Here is a 27,544-nt window from a genome sequence, read left to right on the forward strand (position 1 = left end):
CCCGATGTGGGACTCGATCCCAGGATGCTGGGATCATGACCCGAGCCGAAGGCAGCTGCTCAACCAACTGAGCCACCCAGGCGTCCCTCCAACGATCATTGTTTAATCGTCTGTTTCTCTCTTCAGTTCAGTCAGTTTTTGCTTCATGTATTTAGGGCTTTTTTAAAGTGTTTATGTGTTTGTAATTGTTATATGTTATTGATAGATTGACCTTTTCATTATTATAGTAATGCTTTTCCTTGTTTTTAGTAATTGCATTTGTCATAAAGCCTCATTTATCTAATACTAGTTTAGTCATTCTGGCTTTTTCTTTGGTTGCTATTTATATGTTGTATAGTTTACCATCCTTTAACTTTCATCCTATTTGTGTTTTTGAATCTCTCTTGAAAAAATAGTTTCTGACTCTTTATTGATACTATTTGGTGAGGCATCATTTTCATACATTTGTCCTTTAGACGTGGTTTTTTATTAGTTCTCTGAACATATTTGTAGTAGCTGATTCATAGTATTTGTCTGGTGTGTCCAACGTCTGTGTTTCCTCAGAGGCAGTTTCTCTTGACTGCTTCTCCCCTACCCCCAACTGGGCCATATTTACGATTTTCATGGCTCATAATTTTCTGGTGAAAACTGGACATTTTAAATAGCTTATTGAAGTGACTCTGGAAATCAGATTCCTCCACTCACCAGAATTTTGTTTTTGCTATTTGTTTAGTGACTTTCCTGTACTGATTCTGTAAAGTCTGAATTTTTTATGGGCAGCCACTCGAGTCTTTTCTCAGTTCGGTTAGTGGTCAGCTAATGATAGGACAGGTCTTTCCTTAAACCCCTGCAGCCAGCACGTGTTCCAGCTGTAGCCGAGGGGCCCTTTCTGTGTGTGGGTGTGAGTTCAGTGCCGCAGGTTCCAGCTTTGCTTTAGCCTTTACTTTTTCTCGCTCAGAGTCTCAGTGTCACCCAGGGGTGAGAGGCCCGGGCCTTCTCATCTTGCCTGGGCATACATTCATCCCTTCGCATGCATATGGCCTTCTAGATCCCTGGGAATGTGTTGGAGCTTTCCAGCGCCCCATATAGATACTTCATTTCCAGTTTTCCCACGTGTTTTTAGTCGGCCTCTCATTATCCTGACTTGGCTAGCCGCCCGAGAGCGCCGCAGGGTTGTGTGGTTAGTTGCTGCTGATTGTTTTCAACACAAGTCCTGGTGATCGTGATTTTTGCACATTGAATCTGAGTCAGGTCAAATACAGACAGACCCAGAGAATGGAGCTTTTCCAGGGCGCTGCCTGACACGTCTTGTGTTTCTTGGTGAGGCCAAGCCTGTTTTGTTGATGCCAGTATCTGCTAGTTTTTGCAGTTACTGTTGTTGTAAGCTGTATTTTTTCAGGACTACCATGGAGCTGGGAGAGAATGATAGGAACAGGACAAGTTAAAATGTCTCAAAGCTCACTGTTTTTTACTGAGATTCACTTTGTTTTGAATAAAGGCTTCTCAAATTGTTGCAAACTTTTGGGTAGTTTCAGAGTTGTGAAAAAAATAAGTTGTTTTTTTTTCCTTTAGAATGAGATCATAAGTGGGGGGAGGGGCAAAGGAAGAAGGAGAGAGAGAGAGAGAGAGAAGCAGACTCCCTGCCAAGTGTGGAGCTGGATGGGGCTCAATACAGGGCTCTATCCTAGGACCCTGAGACCATGACCTGAGCTGAAACCAGCTGAGCCATCCAGCTTCCCTAAGTTCGACCTTTTTGATAAATATGCAAGTAAATGAGTGTTGTTTTGCCAAGTGATCTCTATTAAAAGCTCAGTTTTTGTCCATTGATAAAGACATTTCTTTTAACACATTTTAGAAGTCATTTAAAAAATTTCAATACCATTTTATAGAAAACACAGCTTTATTGATCTGTTGTATTGATTTCCATATACTTTTTTTTTCTTCCTCCAAAAACCTTTGAAACCCATCAAAAACTTTGTTTTCTCTCTTCATTTAATTGACTTGTTTAGGGATAACTTATAAGTGTTTTTGAAATTTTGTCCAGTCTTAAAAAGAGAGGAATTTCCCATGTTGTAGTTACTGAAAAGAATTTATGATGGTCTCTGCAGTCTGTTTCAAACAGAACTGTTAGGGAACTATGTTAAATTATGGCAATGATGTGAAAAATTCGTGTCAGTAATTTTGGTGACAGCATTCGTATTTGAGTGTCTGGGTATATAATATCTATGCCAGTACATAATTTCTTTTGCTTAATATTCTAAAGTGGATCCCAAAGTGGTATTAAGCATTATAGGAAAAACTCTATGGTATTGGCCCACTTTATCTTACTGTTACCTAATAACCCAAACACAGGAGTATCATTGATGGTTTCTGAGTTTCTACCTTGGGAGCATTTTATATACATAGTTCTCAGTTAATAAGGAATTCATGATATTTACATTCCTATAGAAATAATCTCGTAAATGTTGGCTGGCTTCCAAGGGCTGATCCAACGGCTAATGTAATTGATGCTTTAGGATTCTGAACTGTAAACAGAAGGAACCCATCTCAAATTAGTTTACCAAAAGGGAGTTTTATTGGTTGAAAGAAACCTGGTGTCCTGAATTCAGCTGTACCTGAAGACAATGAGATTATTTTGTTTATAGTATTTTATGTTATAGTTATGTTAGCATTTTTGTAATGCCTACACAAAATGTCATCCCTTGTAATGTTATTTGCCTAGTCATTTGCATTTTGGTAGAAATACAGGTTTCCATATCTTCACTAATTTCGTTATGGTAGAATTTTATAAATAAAATCATGAGGCAAAAAATACGAATATTTTAAGGCTCTTGATATATGATTATGGTGGTCATATTTTACTAATCTCCACATCCAACAAGAGCATATAAAAAGATCATAAAAGATTATTGATTTTAGAACATCTTTGCTAACAAATATAGTGATGCTTTACTATTAAGTAATGATTTTTGGGGTTTTTTTTTGATACAGGAACACAGCTGTTTTCATTGTGGCTATAAATGATGATAAAAGATAAAAACTCAGGTATAAATAAAAATAAAGAAGATATCTCTTGCTTTGGTCTCTTCTCTGGACTTTATACTTGGAAATCTAATTGTTACTTCCATATCTCCAACCGAATGTCCAGTAGGCATCTGTGACTTAATGTGTCCAAACTGCGCTCTTGATATTCTGCCCCAGACTTTCGCTGTTTGTCAAGAACTATTCAGAGTTTGAGATTTTACCCTCCTTGTAATCTGACAGGTTAGCCTGCCATAGTTACACGGATGCTGTCAGAAGACATGAGACGAAGGATTTTATTACAGCAATAGCTGTAGCCAGAGTATCAGTGTTTGCTCCGGTTTCCGGAGCCTCAGTTCCCACAGGACTGTGGAAGAGGTCCCAGGTGATGCCTGTGCATACGGTGGATTGTATTACAGGAGAGGATCCCTGAGTTAAGGGAACTGGAATCTTTTATGATGTGTATTAAGGCTGTCCCAGAGAAGATGGGGGGGCATTATTATCTTTATTATGCTAGGCAGTAAACTAAACTGCCCTTTGCTCCAGAGGGATATATAGTCTGTGTCTTCTAAAGCTGTCACTACGCAATCTTGAAAAGATAGTCTAAAACAAAGGTAGTTACTGCCTCTGCTCACAAGATAAGTAGAAATGAGAAACTCATGTTGCATTGTTTGCCACTGCAGTCTTCTCTGTCTCAATTAATGCTGATTTCATCCTTTTAGCTCCTCGGTCCAGAAATCTTGGAGACATTTTTAACTCCTCTGTTTCTCTTATATCTCACATCCAGTCTGTCAAGAATTCTTGTCCAGTCTACCCTCAAAATATATCTAGAATTTTTTCATTTCTCACTGTTCCCATTGCCTTTTTCAATACCACTATCATTTTTTGACAGAGTTATTGTGGTAGCCTACTGCCTGGCTTTCCTACTTCTAATCTTGCCTTCACTCTAATCCCCAAACAGTAGCCAGAGTGGTAATATTAAAATAAGAGTTCAGTCATGTCACTCGTCTGCTTAGAACTCTCCAGTGGCTTCTCTTTTTACTTGGAATGAAAGCCAACATCTTTACTCTCATCCATACATAAGACCCTACATGGTCTGGATCCCTTTTATGTCTTTGAAATCTTTTTTTGTTTGTTTGTTTGTTTTTTGGTTATCTCTTCCTTGTTTGTTTGGCTTTAGGCTTTCTGGTCCCTTTGCTGTTCTCCAAATGTATTAGCCAAGCTCCCCGTCTTAGGACCTTTGCACACACTATTTTCTCTACCTGGAATGTACTTGTCCCAATAGTGGGACAAGTGGGCTCATTCCCTCACTTTCCGTCTTTACTCAGAAGTCACTCCAGGCCATCCCCATGCATCTAGATTAAACATTTTCAATTTCACACCTCCTGCCAACCCAGGTTTCCAGTCTGCTGTCCATCTCAACTTAATTTTCTTCTCAGGATGTAGCACCATCTCCTATACAGTGTATATTTTATTTATTTTGTTTCAGTCCCTCTAGAAGTAAGCTCACAAAGGGCAAGAGGGTTTCTCTGAATTTTTTACAGGTCGTTTTGTTTCTTGCACCTAGTACAGTGCTCAGCACCTTGTGAGCAGTTAATATATATTGTTGAATGAATGCGTGATTTACATGGTGCAGAAGTGAAATCCTGTTTTCAGAATTTACGTTGTACATTAGAAGTGTAGTGAACAACAAAGGAAAATGATGAATCAGATTCATTGCTTTTTATTCACAGAAGATCAATGTAGTCATTGTAACTTACCAGTTAGAATTACTTTTGGCAGAACCATTTTCTTAATGTTAAGTCGTGTGCTTAAATATTTGAGTGCCAGACAAGGTGGCACTCAAACATGGATGAAACTGTGATAAGAAAGGTGTTTTTATGGAATTTACGTCCAGCTGAGACAGGCATTGGATGAGTATAATAAGAGTAAATACTGCAGCGGGTAAGTTTTTGGAAGTTCCTGTTGTACGGTTGCAAACTCCGACGCTGCCCAGGCCAGGCAGGCATGTCGGAGTGAAGTGAATGCCAGTGAATGCCAGTGAATGCCAGTAAATGCCTTGAAATGGTGGCGAGCAGAGAGAGTGCAGATGCCCTGCGCAGCACATGCGCTGTGTGAGGGAACACCGGCTGACGGCTTCATGTGATTGATGTCATATAGGAATGAGGACCCACTGTTTCCTTATTTCCAAGTTTTTTAAGAGAAGTTGAAAATGTAGGTTTTCATCTGAAATATCTGCTAAGGCACTGAGCAGTCCAATCAAATATGGTTTTGACCTGAGTCGTCTTTATGAGAAATACTGCCTAAGTTTCTATCAAGAAGAAACCCTGGGAGTGGGGAAGGCATTGTTTTCTCTTGGTTATCCATTTTTCTTTTGTTCCTCCTCCATTTTAATATTTTTCCTAGGTCCTCCCATTTGTAATTATATAGTAGACTTTTCTTCTGACACAAGGACAGATGTGGATGTAAAAATCATTGGAAGGTGAGATTTATGGGGGAGGGAGGAAGACTCAGTTTTGTGTTATTGGACTAACTGCTTGCTTTCTCTGTAAGTGTTAAGTTTATTCCTCATCTGGACAACAGGCATGTCAGAGAAACTGACATGGTATACGTATATATGAGCGGTAAATGAGGTAATGTACTGGGCAGTTCTCTGTACGTCGCGAGGGCTGTGTGAATGCTGTGCTCTTGCCTTTTCGTCTCTAACTCCTCTTATTTCTGCCTCGTTAAAGGTCCCCGACTCATTCTTTCATTGCCTTGTACTAGATAGCACTTACTGACATGAGAACTTCCGCAAAAATTTAAGTTAGTAATCCTCTTTAGGAGTATTTTCACTTTTTAAAGAAACTTCTGAAGTCATTGCCTAACTTGCAGTGGTGAAACTCTGATGTATCACAAGCCAGTGGGCCTCGGGTAGGAGGTCATTCTTCCGGCTCAGATCCCACAGCAGAGTAAGTGCCTGTTCCACGTATCTTGAAGATCGTTTGCAAATGACATTGTTTTCTTTGGCAATGGTTAAAACTAGAAGTTGCTGACAGCTTGGTATTTCCTCTGTCTTGTTGATTTGCATGATGTATGATGATATACACACTACAGAAAGACCACATGTAACTTGATCCTTCCATCTTTCTTCTTCCATTCCCTAGGAAAACAAACTTGATAGGAGTAAACACTTCTAAAGCCCAGTCTTTCATAAACATGAAGTGCTTGTGTGTGTCAGCAGGTCAGAGCTGTAGGTATCTAGGATACCATAAACATTTTCTGTGGCAAGAGACTTACGGTGCCTTTGGGGAAGTTGGAGTCTGTATAATCAGCGGCAGTGTCTTTCTTGTAAAAGAATAATTCTCGGTGGTGGTGGTGTGGTTGTTGGATGGCAAGGGAGAGAGGAATTACCTGTGGAAAAACATCCCGTGTTTCTGTTTCTTCCAACTCTGTCATGAAAAATTTAAAATAATATGAAAACTCAAAGGAATAGTATAATGAATAATCATGTTGCTCTTCATCTAGATTCAACTACCAGTAACATTTTATAGTATTTTCTTTATAAATTTTTGAAAATGCATGGATAATTTTGAATAATGGCTGTGTATTAGGAGAACTATTGTTCGTTTTCTTAGGTGGGAGAGAGATACTGTGGTTAAGGAGGAAAATGTATACATTTTAGATCATGTATGTGTTTAAATACCAATTAAGTACTAGTAAGTAAAATGATACTCTACCTATTACTTCCTTCAAACAGTTCACCACCAACAAAAATGTTTTATGGTCTCTTTCAAAACTAGAATTTAATCAGGGATTATGTAATGCATTTGACTGTTATGCCTTTTTAAATCTAGAATAGGGACGCCTTGGTGGCTCGGTCGTTTAAATGTTTGCCTTCAACTCAGGTCATGATCCCAGGGTCCTGGGGTTGAGGCCGCATCAGGCTCCCTGCTGGGTAGGGAGTCTATTCTCCCTCCCCCTGTCACTCCCCCTACATGTGTTCTCTCTCTCTCTTCTCTCAAGTAAATAAATAAATTTAAAAAAAATGCAGAATGACCCTACCCCCCTCATATTTTACTCTACCTATGGAACACTGTAAGACAACTAGCCGGAGTCAGTATCTCGGACTCTGGATGTTTCTCTGTTTTACCACTTCCTTATTCTTCTAGCCTCTGTTTCATGTACGCTGGAGTTGGGCCTTAAGATTTATCAGGTGAAAGGTTTTTAACAAAATTACTTTGTAGGCAATCAGGAAGCATGTAATGTCAATATTAATGCAATATTAATGACTCCCAGATTTCTCCCTTACGAGGGAATTTTTTTCCTTGTGATACTTTGGCATCATGGGAATATCCTATTTCTCATCACAATTCATCTTGAATTTTGGGCATACATTGATGATCGTTACTGAATCAGTTTCTTAGTGTTGTACTTCTCAATTTTGATACCTTTTCTTCCCAACTCCATTGGCAGTCTCTATCACTTTTTGGGAATGAGTAGTGTCTTCTAATGTGTTGGGCAAGAAAGTAGGCTGAGAACCATGGTTATAAGAAACATTTAGTGGTAATTCTTTATATAACCTCTGCCAACTTGGATTTTCAGTTCTCTGGAAAGTAGGTGCTAATTAGGAGGTAAGAGACAGTCACTGAATGTAAATTATATTGATGAAATTAATTTCTTATAGTGACTATAAAACTTGTCAGGTTTTATCAAAGTGTATCTTAGTTTTATCGAGGCATTTAAAAAATACCTTATTTTTTTTCATTTTAGAAGAGTTTGGTTACTTCAAAAGTAATTGAACTGTTATGTTATGAACACATTTTGATTATTTTGCATCTATTATTGTGTGAAATCATCATCAAGTTGCTTAATACCCAATGGAAGAGGCAGATTGATGAACAAAAGATCAAGTATGCTCTGTGGTATGGACCGGACGCTGGGAGAGTTTGAAAGTAGTGCAGTATAACTTGGAGGGATGTCTCGTTGTGTAAACAAAGAAGTATTTACTAAGTACTTAGTTTAGTATTATATGTCTCCAAAATATCTGATGTTCACCTCTAGACCTTTTCAGAGTATTGAAAATCCATTTTGAATTATGGTTAGGTTTAAAAGTTTTTTTGATTGTTGCTTGATATGACATACTTCTCATCTTCCCAAGTAGAAGATAAAATACATCCAAAACTACTACTTTTAGATAAGCAGTTGTATTCTGCCAGTGGGTCTCTGACACTAACTGGGTGTCCCTCAATTCAGTTCTGACACTACTAGACTCAGTGCAGACCTACTCCTTAAAGGGCTCAGTCTCAGATGTTTGCCCCTATTTCAGATGCCTGGGGGCCCTCAGCACTTCTGGTGACTTTCTTGACAGCAAATTTGGGGTTTCCCATGATTCCTCTGCAGGTTTGATGCTTTGCTAGAATGACTCAGAATTTAAGAAAGTGCTCTACTCACGATTACCATTTTATTATGAAGGCTACAGATGAACAGCCGGGCTGAACAGGTACCTGAGGCAAGGGTGTAAGGAATGGAAGGGCCTCTAGCGCAGGGGCTTCTGTCCACATGGGGGCAGGGCGAGCCGCTCGCGGATGTGTGAGTGTGTTCACCAACCACGAAGTTCTCGGGGTCTTGTCATTCGCCATTTTTATTGAGGCCGCTTTACAGAGGCACCATCGATTAAATCATTGACCATGTGATTGCACTCAGTCTCTTAAACCCTCTCTTCTCCTCAGAGGTTGGCAGGTGGAATGGAAGTAGAGGCAGGAGGCTGAACAGTCCCAGCCTCTAATCACGCGGTAGGTCTTTCTGGGGCCGGTCTCCAGCCTGAAGCTGGAAAAACGCTTAAACTGGTAAAATGATGCCATCTGTATATAATATGCTTATTTAAAAGTAGTATGAGCTTAATTATGCTTACACATTCACTTTCCGCTTGTGAGACGGCCAGATAAGGGTATAGGGCCAAATCCACCCTGAACTAAAGCAAATGTGCAACCATTCAAAAAGGTTTTTTCTTTATCCTGAAGCTTCTGAAGTTTCTTGATGATTAGCCTCGATATGGTGTTTTTTGTTTTTGCTTGTGTTTTTTGTTTTTTTTTTGTTCACCATGCTTGGTATTTGCTGGGTTAGTGCTTTTTTTTTTTAAAATATTTAAACTTTAATTAAATTTTAATTTTTTAAAACTTCCATTATAATGAACATGCATTGTTACATTTGTTTCAGGTGTACAATACAGCGACTCAGCAGTTCGGCGCCTTACTCAGTGCTCATGATAAGTGTACCCTTTCTCCCCTTCACCTTTTTCACCCATCCCCACCCTCGTCCCCTCTGGTGTCCACCAGGTTGTTGCCGATATTGAGTCCGTTTGTTTGTCTCTTTTTTCTTTGTTTGTTTTTGTTTATTAAATTCCACATATGAGTGAATGATGGTATTTGTCTTTCTTTGACTTAATCACTTAGCATTATACCCTCTAGATCCATCCATGTTGCAAATGGCAAGGTTGCATTCGTTTTTATAACAAATATTCCATTGTGTGTGTGCATATGTATACACATATTCTGTATTCTACGGTTAGCTTTTTACTTACAGAAACCCATGCACATTAAGTTTGGGATATATGTGTGTGTATTATATCTTCGATATACTTTTCTTCTTCATTTATAAAGAAGAAATATTAAGAAAGAAGAAAGAAAGAAGAAAGAATAAATATTATTCTCATTTATTTATTCTTTATTTTCTCTTTCTGGAACTTCTGTTACTGTGATAGTAGATCTGTTGCACTGGTCCTTTTATGTTCCTGTCTTTTCTTTCTTATTTCTTTTGTCTGGAAAATTTCTGGAAATTTTCCTTAATTTTATCTTCTAGCTTCTCTGTTGAAGTTTTCCCCTTTTGATCTCTTAGTTTTAATTTGCAAAAATCATTCCTCATTCTCTGAATGTCCCTTTTATAGGACCCTGCTCTTATTTCATGACTACAGTATTTTCCTTCCACTCTGAAAATGCTTATAGGTTCATTGGATGATTTCTTTAGATCCTAGCATCTGTTCAGAGTTCCTTTTTTCCTGTTTGCTTGTTTTCATCTCTTCATGTTGGAGGCTTTCTGTGTCTGATGAACCTTTGATGTCTGGTTTTTGTTTTTGTTTTTGTCTTTTTTATTTTTTGAGTGAGGTTCTTTAAAGTGATGATTGGAAGGGCTTTGTGTAAATTGTAAGGGTTTCTTGATTCAGGGCTTCACCTCAACGTGATGAGTCAGAAAGCCACTCTGTTTTCCTTCTGTGACTCCCAAATTTCAGTATCTGTATTTTTTTAATCCGGTTTCCAAGAAGAGAACTTCTTTGTTACGACTAGGATGCACTTACTGTCTGTCTGGTGCTTGTCGCTGAGCAGTGGTCTTAGATTGAGGTGGAGATTCTCTTTTCAGTGTGTAGACTTTTATTTAATTTTCCTGTTTTTAGGACTACACCTTTCCCTCTGCTGCTGTCCCCATGCCTACAAATGGTGCCTGGTGTCCCAGATTACTGCTGGTTTAACTCATCTTGCCTGGAGGGGGGGAGGATAGTGTTGGCTTGGCTATGAGGCATGGGGTGGGGAATCTAGAGGTCTGATGCTTTTATGAAGACTTTAATCCAGTCTTCCTATCTCCTCATTGCTATCCCTGCATTCAAAGGGCCCCCCAGAATTCTTTAGTTTTTTAGTTTTTCAGGTTTATGTCATTAGACTAGGCTTGCTTCTTGCTCATCCTTGCTCCCTCTCTCTCTCAATCAAATGCTTGGTGTGGTCTTACTCTGTTCTGTTTAGTCCTATACCATGTGTCCCTAAGTTCTTTGTCTTCCAAAATTTTGTTGACATGTTTTGTCTCTTTCATTCTCTTTGACCTTACGGATTTAAGGCTTTAAAAATCCTTTTATTTTTGTTATGGAGGAGTACAGTGGTAAATGCTACCTTTGAGATCACAGTATGTTTATTGGAAATCTCTTGGCTTTGTGTGACTTCTTTTGTATGCCGCTTTTACTGTATAGTGGAGGAAAGTACCTTTCCTTTATCTCTTTTAAGTTGATGAGTTCTTTTCTCATTCATTTAAAAGAAATGTTCTACATTATTTCTCTAAAAATTTCCAATAAAACACACACCCCGTACAATATCCAACACTACAATGACATATAGTGAAAAAATTAGGGGTTCTTGGGTGGCTCAGTTGGTTGAGCATCTGCCTTTGGCTCAGGTTATGATCCCAGAGCCCTGGGATTGAGCCTCGCATCAGGCTCCCTGCTTGGCATGGGTCCTGCTTCTCCCTCTCCCCCTGCTGCTTCCCCTGCATGTGCTCTTATTCTTTTTCTCTGTCAAACAAATAAAATCTTTAAAAAAAAGAAAAAAGAAAAAAATTAAGTTCCTCTTCCCCATTATATGAATCTGAATCAAGCTTTGGTGTGTGTCCTTGATCGTATCCCAAATGGAGCCAAGCGGTAGACCAAATAGGCACACCTTTGTGTGTCAGGAGAGTTCTATAATGCTCTCCTATGATGGAAGGAAAGAGATGACCCTTTAGAAAAAGAGACCAGTGATAGGAAGGCAAGTCATGGAAGAGTGGATATAAGTGACCGGCAAAAAGAGACAAAGAGGCTCGGTTTCACTGGTAATGAGAAGAGTGAAAGATAGAAATAACAGTGCCACAAGTCTTTCCCTATCAGATTGGCAGAATTTTAAGTGCTCTGGTGAGCATGTGAGAAAACAGACTCATGTTGCCGGTGAAAGTTGCTACAGCCTTTCAGGGTTTAATCTGGCAGTATTGAATCTGCAGTGTATTTTTCCTTTGGTGGACTTACCTTGGAAATCTATGCCACGGGAACAAAAGTGCTAGTCTTTAAGAATGATTGTATGATGGTGCCTAATGCAACATTTATCGTCCGTAATAGCAAGAGACAGATAAAACACCAGACTAATCTGAATGACCATCACTTTGGAGATGATCAAATTATGGTATTTACATGGTATAGCATACTATGCAACTGTTAAAATGGGGGTAGGGATAGTGTGGCTGGGTTATGGACATTGGGGAGGGTCTGTGCCATGCTGAGTGCTGTGAAGTGTGTAAGCCTGATGATTCACAGACCTGTATCCCTGAAACAAATGATAAATTATATGTTAATTAAAAATAATTTTAAAAAATGAAAAAAAATGAGTTAAGCCGTGTGTCTACACTACAATAGTCCCTGGAGATGATTTTGTTTTTGTCAAAAGGTGTGGAGGGAGGAGAGGCTAAACCTTATAAATGGGAATCTGTGCTTTCTTTTTTATTTTATTTTACTTTTTTAAAAGGGTTTATTTGAGAGGGAGAGGGAATGTGTGCTCGCGTGGTTGTAGAGGGAGAGGGAGTGAGTCAAGCAGACTCTGTGGTGCGGTGCCCTGGAGGGGCTCGATCGCACAACCCTGAGATCGGGACCTGAGCTGAAACCAAGAGTTGGACGCTTTACCGACTGTGCCACCCAGGTCCCCTGGTATCTGTGTTTTAAACCAGACACTTGTATAAAGATTATCTGATAAAACCTGTATAAAATACCTTCAAAACAAACTTTATCAGTACAAGGTAATTGGAGGATTTCCTGCGTCGCTGACATTTGAGATGAAATGGAGGGTGGTTCGTTGTGATTTATCTCAGGTTGGTTATAATATAAAACTAATACCTTAATCCAGGTCCCTGCTTTCTTGTTTACCTAACCCAGTGGACTACTTAGTAGTGTTCTCAGGACTATTTTGTTACTGATGAATTTCTGCTCCTTTGGGTACTCCTAGTTGGTAAATTAACATCTGAACCCGAGGAAGTGCAGGGAAGATAAAGAAACTGGTTCTGTCGTTCATGTTTTCCTTTTTTCTTTTTTTTTCCATGTTTTCCTTTTTTCATGTTATCTTTCTGAACACATTCGAGGAGAGTTACAAATAAATGCACCATCAGTAAATGGAAAGTAAGACAAATGAAAGCATGGAAAAATAATGGCTTTTAATAGGAGGAGTGGTTTATGAGGAAGAAAAGTTAGATTGTAGAAATACATACCTTACGTTCATACACAATTACCGAAGGCACCTGGTGTCTCTAGAGCAGTGCTTTCCAAGGTGGTGTTCAGTCAGGTGCAAGCTACATTGTCCTTATTTTAATACTGTTAACTGAAACAGATTTAGGTTGGCTTCAAGCTACTCCTTCATTGAAATACGATACTTTTTGTGTTGGGTTGGGGACAAAAGAGATGATATTTAAATTTGGCAGCCTCTGCCGTGGTTTCACATGTGAACTACATGTCTAACCTGGAAACAAACTGGGGGAGGCTGATAATCATTGCTTTTCAGAATATATACCCACAATTGGAAAGGAATGCCTATATTATATGATTCATAGATTACAAAAGATTCCAGTAATTTTCCTTCTTGTGTTAAGTTGTGTAAATACACATTATTTCCCATTTTACTCTGTCAGATCAGTATCTGTCATTAGTTTTTTTACTCTCTTGGGATTTGGGACACATTTGGAATGCTTTATAATACCCTTATGGCCCCATATTTGGAATTATAAATATAGCTTCAATTTAACAACTGTGCCTTTGCTTGGAATTGAACAATATATTGAATTGGACGTAGAAATATATAAAAAGGGGCATTTGTGGTTAACTGCTAGTAATCTTGTGATATATGTATGTGGTGAGTTGAGAATTGAAGTACGCAATAATGTAGTCAAAACTCTAGGTAAAAATTCTGAGGGAATGATGAATGATGAACTTGAATTGGATTGGTAGTGAAAGACTTCCCTGAGGAAAAATATGTGTTGAAGAATTTGGTAGGTATGGATTGAGGGCAAGCAGATGATACTCCTCCCTTGGATTACTATAATTCTTAACTAATTACCACTGAATGTGTTCTTCAAGCAAATAATATTAGCTAATTAATAATCAGAAATTGCTGGAAAATATAGTATTTGGAGAAATATAAAGAATTCCCTTTCATTCTTAAAGCAGGCACTATTAATGATCAGTTTTACCTAGTTTAGGTATAAATCACAGTTAATGAACATATTTATTTAGAAAATAACGTCTGGTGGGATTTAGGTATAATTTCAAATTAGTGAAATTAGCAAGCTTTAACTTTAAGGAATAGGGGTTTTATGAAGAAAATTTAAATTTTTCCCTTAGTTTCTCTAATTCATAGGCATAAAGTTACTTTGTTTGTGGGTGGTTGAGAATTGAATATATAGGATCCATGACTCCTCTAAGAACTTTATCTCTGGTTCAGTGGATGCTCAGCTCGGGTGTACATCAGAACCAACTGGGAAACTACTGCCCATTCCCCCAGTTAATAACCAGTTTGCATTATTATATATTTATAAGAACATATACCTACGTAGAATAATATAAAGTGTAGGGGGACACACACACACACACACACACACAAAAGGGCTGGCTTAGGCTTTCTGACTCCAACTTGGGTCAGAACTGAGAAATCCATTCAAGATAAATTCATTCTCTCTCTCTCTCTCTGTTACCAGCTCAACAGGCAATTTGAATGCTTAGCTCTGTTTGGGAAGCGTTGTTCTAGAGGAATCTCTAGGAAAATATCTCAAAACAAATTCTGTTTAAATAACTTATCTTGACCTGTACTCATACTACCTCCATATGTAGACCTGACTTTTAGCATTTTCTTTAAATTTTTCAAAAATCAAATAAAAAATTGAATAGTCAAAGTAGTACTTTATTAGTGCTACTAATTTCTTAATGTTTGTATATGAAATTAATGCTAAGTGAACTTCTTTTAAAAAAATTCCCTGCATTGTTAGAGCTTTTATTTCAAGTACCTTTCCCAAATACCATCTTTTTCTTTCCTGGTAACCACCTTGCGAGTTGGGTGATTTGATTTTCCCTACGTGTACGTGGGGATTGTGTACGTGGAAATCCAAATCTACAATGTGGGAGTTTCACAGTTTCTTGGAATTGCAGTTGGGGGATATGAAGATTCTGGATTGAATCCATACTGGTTCTGGAGTGTCTTAGGAGCTGTTTTCCCCCGATCATTTATCCCCAATAGTTTACTTTTCCTTTGACTGTTTTGTGTTGAATCAGTGCAGGTGACTTATCATTCTCAGGATGCTGTTTTATGAGGGCTGTCAGACTGATAAAAGTGACATGCCATTTTTTGTTTTAAACTACATTAAACAACATAATATCCTTTGCCAGGATGAGCTTTAAAGACTTCAGGTGGAGTCTTTGTGTAGATGTGGCAGAAATAATTGTTCTTTAGAAGACTGAGCAATGTGTTTCGGGTTTGCTTTCTCAAATACAGTTAACAGACTGTCCAAATAACTGTGGCATAAATAATGAGGACACTTACATTATGTTAAGACTTCTGGAAGGAGATGGTTCCAGAGTTGTCTAATGCAGTAACCTAATGATGTCAGTGTTCTAGGTCATCTTTGCTCTGATCCTTTTGGTCCATCGTGGTCCCGTCTGGTCCATCCTGACCACAGATAGCTACAGTAGGTGTGAACATTGTGTTCATATATAACAAAATCCAAAAGCTAACAGAAGAGCTTGGCCTTCTTCACAAGTCTCTCTTTCTTCTGGGTGGACAGTCTTTCCCTGCAATCCCCAGCCAATTTTTCCCTTATGTCCCACAGCACAATTGTTTACATATCTAGTCCTAAATCAGATACTGACAAGAGGAAATGAGATTCATTACCGCCGTATAACAGTGTTGGTTCATCCCCTGGAACTGGAGGGGAACCCACCCATCTGATTCTGTTGCTATCTCAGATAACATCAGTGCTTTGTTATCACAGAGAGGAGGAGGCTAGTGAGTAGACAGTCACTAATATGTGCCAAACTATAGTAATGCAGTTATAGTGACATTTTCCACATGTTACATAAGAGGCAAAATGAAATTTTAGTATTTTAACCCTTAAAAGAGAAGCATGTTTATTTGAGGAGCACGCTATTTTCCATGTGCTACTTTGTGATCATCATAGGAAGCCAATGTTTTGGCTTTTAATCTAATAAAATAGTTGCTTGCTATTATTTTTGTCTTGTATGCGGTTTATCTCTGAGATTAAGCTCCTCAGTGATACTGCATCATTTTGATAGTAGTTTCTGCTTCTTTGTAATTAACTGGTACTTGTTCTCCTAGGTGGATTCTCCACGGTTTTCCTGGTGCGGACACATGGTGGAATCCGCCATGCATTGAAACGAATGTATGTGAATAGCATGCCAGACCTCAACATTTGTAAAAGGGAAATTACAATTATGGTAAGTGAAAGTGTAATTCCATTTGAAAAATTTGCTGTATTTTGGTTTTGCACTATAACAGTAGCCAGCTTTTAGGCAAGCTGCTTTACTGGTTTTTGCACGTCTAGAAAACCTTTGAAGTGCATTCTTTATAGTCCTTCTTAGGGCTAACTATAGTCAGCTCCTCCTTTGTCCTCTCTTATCGTAGTTCAATGGGCAAAGTACTCTGCTTTTTCTTTTTCCCCCTCTTTTTAAAATACATTTTGATTATGAAATATTTTGAGAATAGAAAAATTAGAGAATTATGTAATAAGTACCAGTTCATGAACTACTCAACTTAAGAATTACGATTTGGGCGCCTGGGTGGCTCAGTGGGTTAAAGTCTCTGCCTTCGGCTCGGGTCATGATCCCGGGGTCCTGGGATCGAGCCCCGCATCGGGCTCTCTGCTCAGCGGGGAGCCTGCTTGCCTTCCTCTCTCTCTGCCTGCCTCTCTGGCTACTTGTGATCTCTGTCTGTCAAATAAATAAATAAAATCTTAAAAAAAAAAAAAAGAATTACGATTTTACAGATACAGTTAAAGCCTTCTGTATATTCCTTCCTAACCATATCCTTATGCTGTGCTCATCCAAAAAGAAACCATTGTCTTGAATTTGGTGTTTACCTTCCCCATGGTGTTTAATACATTCAGTGTAACGTGTTTGTCTTTAACAACATTTTGTTTTGCTTTTCATTTTTAAAATCGTGTTATAAAGTTTACTACTGTTGTTACTTTTTTGGGGCGGTGTACTCTACAATATATGGAAAGAGAACCTCCAATAAGGGAAAGATTCTTTTTAAATGTTAGGAAAAGTAAAAAATATTTTAATAGGTTATTAAAGAAATTTCAGTAACTTGGTTAACGAAACAGTTAAAAAAATGTACAAAATAAAAATTTTCTTTTTTTCTAAGTCATCGTATTCTCAGTGCTCTGGATGGCTTCTTGTTTTTCTCCTCTTTCTTCTCTCCTGTTCATCCTTTTCTTACTTCTCCTCCGCCTCTTCTTCTTCCTCTCCCTTCTCCCCCATCCTTCCCTTGCTTCCTCCACTTCTTTCTCATCATTTGTGTAATTTTGATATGTAAAATATAGTCATATTAGCAATAAAACTCAGATTCTCTGCATTTGAACACAGAATTTAGGGCGATTCGTTCTTTACAGCAGTGGGCTTCCAACTCTTTTTGGTGCCCATCTACTATTATATTTGTGTATTTATGAACCAGTCACATGTACAGCTTCCAAATTACATGGTTAAAATTGGGTTTATTATTAATGATAGTGGATGTAAATTTATTTTAAAAAAGTATTGTTGATAATTGGTTTTTAATTTCCAGGCCTTCCTAATTAGATGATTATTTTGAACCTCATTCGTGCTGATCATTATCTTTGCCAGAAACAAAAGTGTCAGATTTGCCATTTTTTCCTTAATTTCTTGTACTTGTATTATTAGTATTATATTTAACCTGTGGTTTCTTAATAGAATTTTTTTTAGCCACTTGTTTGTTTTGTAGGTTATTTAGTTAAAAGTATATACATTCATAAATCCACTTAACTAAGTACACATAAATTGTACTATGGTGCAGGGAAAACAAATTAGAATGTAATTGTTCATAAATATTAGAGCTTAATTAAAAAATATTTTTAGCTAAAAATAAATAAAAGTTCTGGCATTATATTCTTGAGTCCCAGAGGACTATCATGCACACTTTGGGAGACTGTTGGTTTTTAGTGAACCATCTCTTTCTTCCTGATTGAATTTAAAAATTAGTGTTCATTGAATATTTGCCTGTTAGAAAATGGCAGGCACGTGTAAGGAAACTTTTCATTGAAACTGTAGAAACCTTTTTGAAATATGTCAGATTCCATATTTATGCTTAATTTGCTTTTTGAAATTCTTTAAATATATTAATTTAGACTTTAAACCATTGCTAGTAGAGCTTGAAAATGTATGTTTTTCAATGATTATTATTTTTCAGAAAGAGCTGTCTGGTCACAAAAATATTGTGAGTTATTTGGACTGTGCTGTTAATTCAATCAGTGATAATGTATGGGAAGTGCTTATCTTAATGGAATATTGTCGAGGTAAGTATTTTTCTGTATTTGTTTTATACTGAAAAAAAAAAAATTGTCCTTAAAATGGTTTACTAGGTGTCTTGGTTTCTCCCAGGACAGCTGTCATCTGATCTAGACAGTTACTGTAATCCCAACTTTAATTATCTAATTAAGGAATGCTATTAAGAAATATTTAAAATCTAGTCATCGTTGCTGCAGTGATGATAGAAGCATGTAAATGACAATTAGAAAAATGCTTTTGGTTTAAACAAGAAATCCAAGCAGGTGAAGAGCAGTTATACATCATCCTCCCTATATGTTTCTTTTATACTCCAACAAAGGAGAGCATAATTTATCAATATTAGTGTTGTAAGATTTTCTCCAGTACTCTATCATGTTAATTTTCAGTATATATAAAATGTAATAAATTTAGTTGCATTTTGATCTATAATATTTATAAACTTACATAGTCTTTGGGGTTCTTTTATAAATATCAGAAGGTTAAAAACTATATTTTATTTGGATATCATGGTATTTCAAAGAAATATTTACTGGTGTAGTATGCCTTAATAATAATTTTAAAACTTTTTAATTTAATGTATTTGGAGGGGGCAATTAATTCATTTCCAGTAAACTTGCCTTTTTTTTTTTTTTTTTCTTTCTTTTAAATCAGACTGTATCTGGCAATTTTGGCTATAGGGAGCCTTGGTTTATATTTAGATTCTCGTAAGACAGTTAATGATTTTTAGTTATATTAGGAACACTTGTCATTTCCTGAGGGATGGAGGAAGAGGAGGTTGGTGGTGGTGATGGAGAAAATACAGTCTCATTTACTGTAGTTTTGTAAGGAGGAAAGGACAGGGGAAAATGAAGTGAATCAGTATTATAATATCTATTATGTTATACTTATAAATTATTTCCATATGTAATATAAAAAATTAGATGTTTTCTTTACTGTTTTATTTATATTTCATACTATAAAACATGTGATCTCTTTAAGGAGAAGATATTGATGTTATTTACTGCACTTTCCTGAGTTCTAGCATTTGTGGTGCTGTTAGCTGGATAGAGTAGCCCTTGGTTACCTGTAAAGATAGCCCTCGGCTATTTTTTTTTGAAGATAATTGAATCTGGGAGGAGCAAGATGGCAGAGGAGTAGGAGACCTTAATTTCATCTGGTCCCAGGAATTTAGCGAGATAGTTATCAAACCATTCTAAACACCTACAAACTCAACAGGAGATCAGAGAAAAGAATAGCAGCAATTCTGTGAACAGAAAAGCGACCACTTTGTGGAAGGTAGGATGTGTGGAGAAGTGAATCATTTGAGACTCACTGCACCAGGCTCCTCCCCCAGAAGATCAGCAGGAACATCCAGCCAAGACCAAGATTACTGATCAATGAGAACTTCGAAGCTCCAGTGCTAGGGGAATACAGCACACAGAATTCATGGCTTTCCCCCCATGATTCTTTAGTCCTTCAAAGTTAAATTTTTAAAAATTTCCTTATTTTTTCTTTTTCTATTTTTTTTGAATTTTTCCTCTTTCCTATTTTAATCAATATCTTAATACCTTTTTAGAAATCTTTTTTAATTTTCATTTTTACAATGATATTCTATCTCTTCTTAACCTTATTTTTTTTGTGTATATATATATATTATATATAACTTTTTATAAAAGTTTATAAATTTTAAAGAAAATTTTTAAAGAAAGAAAATTTAAAAAAGAAATTTTTAAAGAAATATAAGTTTTTCTTATAAGTTTTCTTTCTTTAAAATTTTGAGATACAGTTTCTTCTAACAGACCAAAATATACCCTAAATCTAGTGTATGGCTTTGTTCTACTCTCCCGCCTGATCACATTCTTTCCCTTTCCTTTGTTTCTTAAGTTTTTTCTTTCTTTTTTCTACCAACTTCTTTCAATTCTTTTTTTAAAATCTTTTAAAATTTTCATCTTTACAGTCATATTCCATCCCTTCATGGTATTTACCCTTATTTTTGTACATATATATGTTTTTCCCTCCTTAAAATTTTGGGAGGCAGTTTCTTCTAACAGACCAAAATACACCTGAAATCAAGTGTGTGGCTCTGTTCTGTTTACCTGATCATATGTATATATATGTGTGTGTGTGTGTGTGTATGTGTGTGTGTGTGTTTATTTTTTCCTTTCTTTTCCCTCTGGTTTCAGGTCTCTTCCGATTTGTTTAGTGTATATTTTTCTGGGGTCGTTGTTACCCTTTTAGCATTTTGTTCTCTCATTCATCTATTCCTTCTCTGGACAAAGGGACAAAGTGGAAGAACTCACCTCAGAAAAAAAGAACAAGAAGCAGTACCAACTGTTAGGGACCTAATCAGTACAGACATTAGTAAAATGTCAGAACTAGAGCTCAGGATGACAGTTACAAAGATACTAGCTGGGCTTGAAAAAAGCATAGAAGATACTAAAGAATACCTTTCTGGAGAAATAAAAGAACTAAAATCTAACCAAGTTGAAATAAAAAAAGGTATTAATGAGGTAGAATCAAAAATGGAGACTCTAGCTGCTAGGATAAATGAGACAGAAGAGAGAATTAGTGATATAGAAGATCAAATGATGGAGAATAGGGAAACTAAGAAAAAGAGATAAACAACTACTGGATCACAAGGGGCGAATTTGAGAGATAAGAGATAGCATTAGCTGAAATAATATTGGAATAATTGGGATCCCAAAAGATGAAGAAAGAGAGAGAGGGGAAGAAGGTATATTGGAGCAAATTATAGCAGAGAACTTCCCTAATTAAGGGAAGGAAACAGGTATCAAAATCGAGGAGGCACAGAGAAACCCCCTCAAAATCAGTAAAGAGAGTTCAAAGCCCTTTGTCAGAGACAAAGAAAAATCCTGAAAGCATCTTGGGACGAGATCGGTAACCTACAAGAGTAGAAATATTAGATTAGCAGCAAACCTATCCACAAAGACCTGGCAGGCCAGAAAGGACTGGCATAATATATTCAGAGGACAAAATGAGAAAAATATGCAGCCAAGAATACTATATCCAGCTAGGCTATCGCCAGTACAAACAAAAACTAAAAGAATTTGCAAACTCCAAAAGCAGCCATACAAGAAATATTGAAAGGGGTCCCCCAAGCAAAGAGAAAGCCTAAAAGTAACATAGATCAAAAAGGAATGGAGACAGTGTGCAGTGACAGTAACCTTACAAGCAATACAATGGCACTAAATTCGTATCTTTCAACAGTACCCTGAATGTAAATGGGCTAAATGTCCCAATCAAAAGACACAGGGTATCAGAATGGATAAGAAAATAAGAACCATCAATATGCTGTCTGCAAGAGACTCATTTTAGACCCAAACACACCTCCAGATTTAAAGTGAGGGGGTAGAAGACAATTTGCCATGCTAACAAACATCAAAAGAAAGCTGGGGTGGCAATCCTTATATCAGATAAATTAGATTTTAAGCCAAAGACTATAATAAGAGGTGAGGAAGGACACTATATCAGACTCAAAGGGTCTGTCCAACAAGAAAATTGAACAGTTTTAAATATCTATGCCCCTAACATGGAAGCAGCCAGTTATATAAACCTATTAATAACAAAATCAAAGAAACAAATCGACAATAATACAATAATACAATAATAGCAGGGGACGGTAACAACCCCCCTCATTGAAATGAACAGGTCTTCTAAGCAAAAGATCAACAAGGAAATAAAGGCTTTAAATGACACACTGGACCAGATGGACATCACAGATATATTCAGAACATTCCATCCCAAAGCAACAGAATACACATTCTTCTCTAGTGCCTATGGAACATTCTCCAGAATAGATCGCATCCTGGGTCACAAATCAGGTCTCAACTGGTACCAAAAGATTGGGGTCATTCCCTGCATATTTTCATGCCACACTGCTTTGAAACTGAACTCAGTCCCAAGAGGAAAGCTGGAAAGAACTCAAATACATGGAAGCTGAAGAGCATCCTATTAAAGAATGAATGGATCAACCAGGAAATTAAAGAAGAAATAAAAAAATCAATGGAACTAGGGGCTTGTTCTTTGAAAGAGTTAATAATATTGGTAAACCCCTGGCCAGACTTAACACATAGAAAAGAGAAAGTACCTAAATTAATAAAATCATGAATGAAAGAGGAGAGATCACAACCCTACAACAAAGAAATACAATTATAAGAACATACTGTGAGCAAATTAGACAATCTGGAAGAAATGGATACATTCCTAGAGATGTATAAACTCATAACTGAACCAGGAAGAAATAGAAAACCTGAACAAAGCCATAACTAGTAAGGAAATTAAAGAGTTATCAAAAAACTCCCAACACATGAGAGCCCAGGACCAGATGGCTTCCCAGGGGAATTCTACCAAATGTTTAAAGCAGAATTAATACCTATTCTCTTGAAACTGTTCCAAAAAATAGAAATGGATGGAAAACTTCCAAATTAATTTTATGAGGTCAACATTACTTTGATCCCCAAACCAGACAAAGACCTCATCAAAAAGGAGAATTAACCAATATCCCTGATGAACATGGATGCAAAAATTGTCACCAAAATACCAGCCAGTAGGATCCAACAGTACATTAAAAATATTATTTACCAAGACCAAGTGGGATTTTTTTCCTAGGCTGCAAGGTTGGTTCAACATCTGCATGTGAATCAATGTGATACATTACATTAATAAAAGAAAACAAGAACCCTTTGATACTCTCAATAGATGAGAAAGTACAACATCTTTTCTTCATCAAAGCTCTTCAAAGTGTAGGGATAGAGGATACATACCTCAATATCATCAAAGCCATCTATGAAAACCCACAGCAAATATTCTCAATAGGGAAAAACTGAGAACCTTTTGCCTAAGGTCAGGAACACGGCAGGAATGTCCACGATCACCACAGCTATTCAGCATAGTACTAGAAGTCCTAGCCTCAGCAATCAGGCAACAAAAAGAAATAAAAGGCATCCAAATCAGCAAAGAAGTCAAACTTTTACTCTTTGCAGATGATACGATACTTTATGTGGAAAACCCAAAAGACTCCACTCCAAATCTGCAAGAACTTATACAGGAATTCAGTACAGTGTCAGGATATAAAATCAATGCACAGAAATCAGTTGCACTTCTATACACCAACAAGACAGAAGAAAGAGAAATTAAGGAGTAGATCCCATTTACAGTTACACCCCAAACCATAAGACACCTAGGAATAAACCTAACCAAGGAGGCGAAGAATCTGTATTCAGAAAACTGTAAAGTACTCATGAAAGAGATTGAGGAAGACACAAAGAAATGGAAAAATGCTCATGGATTGGAAAAAAAAAATATTGTGACAATGTATGCTACCTAGAGCAATCTATACATTTAATGCAATCCCTATCAAAATAACATCAATTTTTTTCCAAAGAAATGGAACAAATAATCCTAAAATTTATATGGAACCAGAAAAGACCCCAAATAGCCAGAGGAAGGTTGAAAAAGAAAACCAAAGTTGGTGGCATCTCAATTCAGACTTCATGCTCTATTACAAAGCTGTAATCATCAAAATAGTATGGTACTGGCACAAAAACAGACATATAGATCAATGGAACAGAATACAGAACCCAGAAATGGACCCTCAACTGTATGGTAACTAATCTTGGACAAAGCAGGAAAGAATGTCTAATGGAAAAAAAGACAGTCTTTTCAACAAATGGTGTTGGGAAAATTGGACAGCCACATGCAGAAGAATGAAACTGGACCATTTCCTTACACCACACACAAAATAGACTCAACATGGATGAGAGACCTCACTGTGAGACAGGAATTCATCAAAATCCTTGAGGACAACACAGGCAGCAACCTCTTTGACCTCAGCCATAGCAACTTCTTCCTAGAATCATCGCCAAAGGCAGGGGAAGCAAGGGCAAAAATGAACTATTGGGACTTCATCAAGATCAAAAGCTTTGGCACAGCAAAGGAAACAGTCAACAAAACCAAAGACAACTAAAAGAATGGAAGAAGATATTCGCAAATGACGTATCAGATGAAGGGCTAATATCCAAAATCTGTATTGAATTTATCAAACTCAGGAGCCAGAGAAGAGGTAATCCAATTAAGAAATAGGCAGAAGACATGAGCATACATTTTTCCAAAGACATCCAAATGGTCAGCAGACACATGAAAAAGTGCTCCACATCACTCAGCATCAGGGAAATACAAATCAAAATCACAGTGAGGTACCATCTCACGTCAGTTAGAATGGCTAAAATTAACAAGTTAGGAAAGGACAGGTGTTGGTGAGGATGCAGAAAAAGGGAAACCCTCCTACACTGTTGGTGGGAACGCAAGCTTGTGTAGCCATTGTGGATAGCAGTATGGAGGTTCCTCAAAAAGTTGAATATAGAGCTACCCTATGACCCAGCAATTGCATTACTGGGTGTTTACCCTAAAGATACAAATGTGGTGATCTGAAGGGGCAGGTGCACCCGGATGTTTATAGCAGCAGTGTCCATAATAACTAAATTATGGAAAGAGCCTAGATATCCACCAGCAGATGAATGGATAAAGAACATGTAGTGTGTGTGTGTGTGGGTGTGTTTGTGTGTATACACACACACACACAGTGGACTACTATAGTAGTGGACTACTCTGCAGTCATCAAAAAACTGAAATCTTGCCATTTACAATGATGTGGATGAAGTAGAGACAATTATGCTAAGTGAAATAAGTCAATCAGAGAAAGACAATTATATGATCTCACTGATATGAGGAATTTGAGAAACAGGTCAGAGGATCATAGAGCAAGGGAGGGAAGAATGAAAAAAGATGAAACCAGAGAGGGAGACAAATCATAAGAGACTCCTAATTTCAGGAAACAAATTTAGGGTTGCTGGAGGGGAGGTGTGTGATTGGGTGTCTGGGTTACAGACATTGAGGAGGGTACATGCTATGGTGAGTGCTGTGAGTTGTAGTATGAGTATTATGAGTACTGTGTGTATTGTGTTAGACTGAATGAATCACAGACCTGTATTCCTGAAAGAAATACTACATTATATGTTAATAAAGAAAAAAAAAAGAAAAGATAATTGAATCTGGCATAATCGTAACCTTGGATGAGTTTAATTAGTAGTCATCTGGAAGGCATTTTAAAAGGGAAACCAAATGAATTTCAGTTTTTTTGGGACACATTTTATTTTTTAATTTTTATTTTAAAATATTTATTTATTTGAGAGAGAGAGAGTCATGAGGAGATCATGACCCTGAGATCATGACCTGAGCCAAAATCAGGAGTTGGATGCTTAACTGAATGAGCCACCCAGGTGCTCCCGGGGACAAATTTTAAAGTAGGAGTATGACCTGAGCTGTATTTTGAGGAAGACATGCTTTTGTGTTGTAAAAAATTAAATTTTTTTTATCTGGTTTGAATTAGCAAGCTGATTCACATCAAATTTTTATTTTTATCAAAGTGTAATTCATATATATGTTTTAAAAAGTCAAAGGGTTTTGTTAAGTTATGTCTAAATCATTATCCTCTTGCCCCATCCCTCTCCTCAGAGGCATTCACTTTAAAAATCCTTGAGATATTTCTCCTCATATTTACTTAATGTATTTTTCCACTAAATTATGTAGAGGAGAATCTGTAGTTTTAATGAGATCCTTGGGGTGGTATGAAAAAGAGGGAACTTAGAAAATTAGGGGAAGTATGTGATTCTGGGCATCAGAATGCTCCTGAATTAGTTTGCTAGCGCTCTTTCTGGTTTTCTGTTTTAGAAAGTATCTCCAAGTAAAGATGAGGATTTTACTGTTAGAATTTGTTTTTAGATTAAATTAATAATTGGTGTTTAAATTATTTTGTCATTTAACTGTGATATGTAATAGTCTATAATTACATTTTCTTTCTTGTACTTTAAAATTCTTTTCCTGGAGTTAATAATTACTCCATTTTTCATTCGCCTAATTTCCTTTTCAGTATATAAGTATTTTAGCTCACATTCCCCAAAGGAATTATAAATCTTTATACACTGTATGCTTAAACATTTAAATACTTGTGTCAATTTTAGTTTTTCTTCCATAGAAACATCCTTTCGGGAGACTTCAGTTCTGCTTAATTTTGAACAGCATTTCGCTGTCATTCTGGGAATTTCCTTTGTCTTCCTATCTTGGGCTCCCTACTGCTCATGCCTCTCTCCTTGTTTTTAACTACCTCCTTGGAATAGAGTACATTTTTCATTAGCTTTTTGATAATGGGTTATGGAGGGAAACATTTTTGAAACCTTGCATATATAGAAATATTTTTATTCTGCATCTATATTTAATTGTTAATTTGGCCGACGAAAGTGTTCTAGGTTAGAAATAATTTTGATCTAGAATTCTGAAGGCGCTATTTCATTTTTTCCCCTAGTATTTGCTACTATTGAGAAATCTGATGCATTGTGATTCTTCAGTCTTTTTTTTTTTTTTTTTTTTTTTTTTTAGGTGACCTCTTTTTTTCCATGGACAGTTAGGATCTTTCCTTTATCTCCAGCATTCTAAAATCTCAGATACATTGCTGTGGTTATGGGTCCATTTTGCTGTCTTTATTTCTTGGCAGTTTATTCCCTCTCCTTCATATTCTTTGTTCCTCTCTTTTTTTTCTCTTTTTATAAATTCTACTTGTGTTGGGAGCATTCCTTAAATATATCTTTCAGCTACTCTGTAGAATTTGGCGCTCTGTTATTTTTAATTTCCAGGAACTCTTCCTCTTCTCTCAACAGTGTTCTTTGTTAGAATGTACCTTGCTCTTGTTTTAGGTGTAAATCTTTTGTTGTCTGTAGTTATTAATTAGAGTTTTTAAAAAGTTTTCTTCTTTTCCATGTGTTTTTGTTTTTCTGATTTTTTTTTTCTGTTTGTTATTACACCTTCTTTTCTATGTTAGAAGTTTTCTTCAAATGTTTTACCAGCTAAGCTTACTGCATATACTGTAGATCAGAATGTACCCTCTGAGTGGGTAATTACATCCTAGAGAAGGAATCCAGAGGCTCTGAATAGAGCATGCTCAAGTTCCTTTTTCTCAGATGAATCAATTAGATAAGTTCCTTTTTTTCCCCATGGGGGAGGAGTGAGTTTGGAGGGGTAGAGAATGGGAGAATAATTACCCTACCCTTACTTCTTCTATAAAAGCTAATTATATTGCATAAAATTGTTTAAGAATGAAGGTACTTTTGTGAGGCAGTCAGTGTTACCAGTATAGATCAGGTACATTGATTT

General features: G+C 36.9%; 1 protein-coding gene across 2 annotated transcripts in view; it reads left to right on the top strand.

Moving 5' to 3' along the window:
• The window catches only part of BMP2K (BMP2 inducible kinase), a gene marked incomplete at its 5' end in the record, with an annotated part of 119,148 nt that overhangs the window by 30,364 nt on the left and 61,240 nt on the right, over window positions 1-27,544 (top strand). For both annotated transcript variants that reach the window (XM_080796923.1, XM_080796924.1), the window contains 2 exons: window positions 16,134-16,252; window positions 18,243-18,348. In XM_080796923.1, coding sequence (XP_080653049.1) covers window positions 16,134-16,252; window positions 18,243-18,348 — 225 coding nt within the window. The remainder of the gene's footprint in view (window positions 1-16,133; window positions 16,253-18,242; window positions 18,349-27,544) is intronic.

This window comes from Martes martes (assembly GCF_963455335.1).
Source record: "Martes martes genome assembly, chromosome: 2".
Taxonomy (NCBI): Eukaryota; Metazoa; Chordata; class Mammalia; order Carnivora; family Mustelidae; genus Martes; species Martes martes.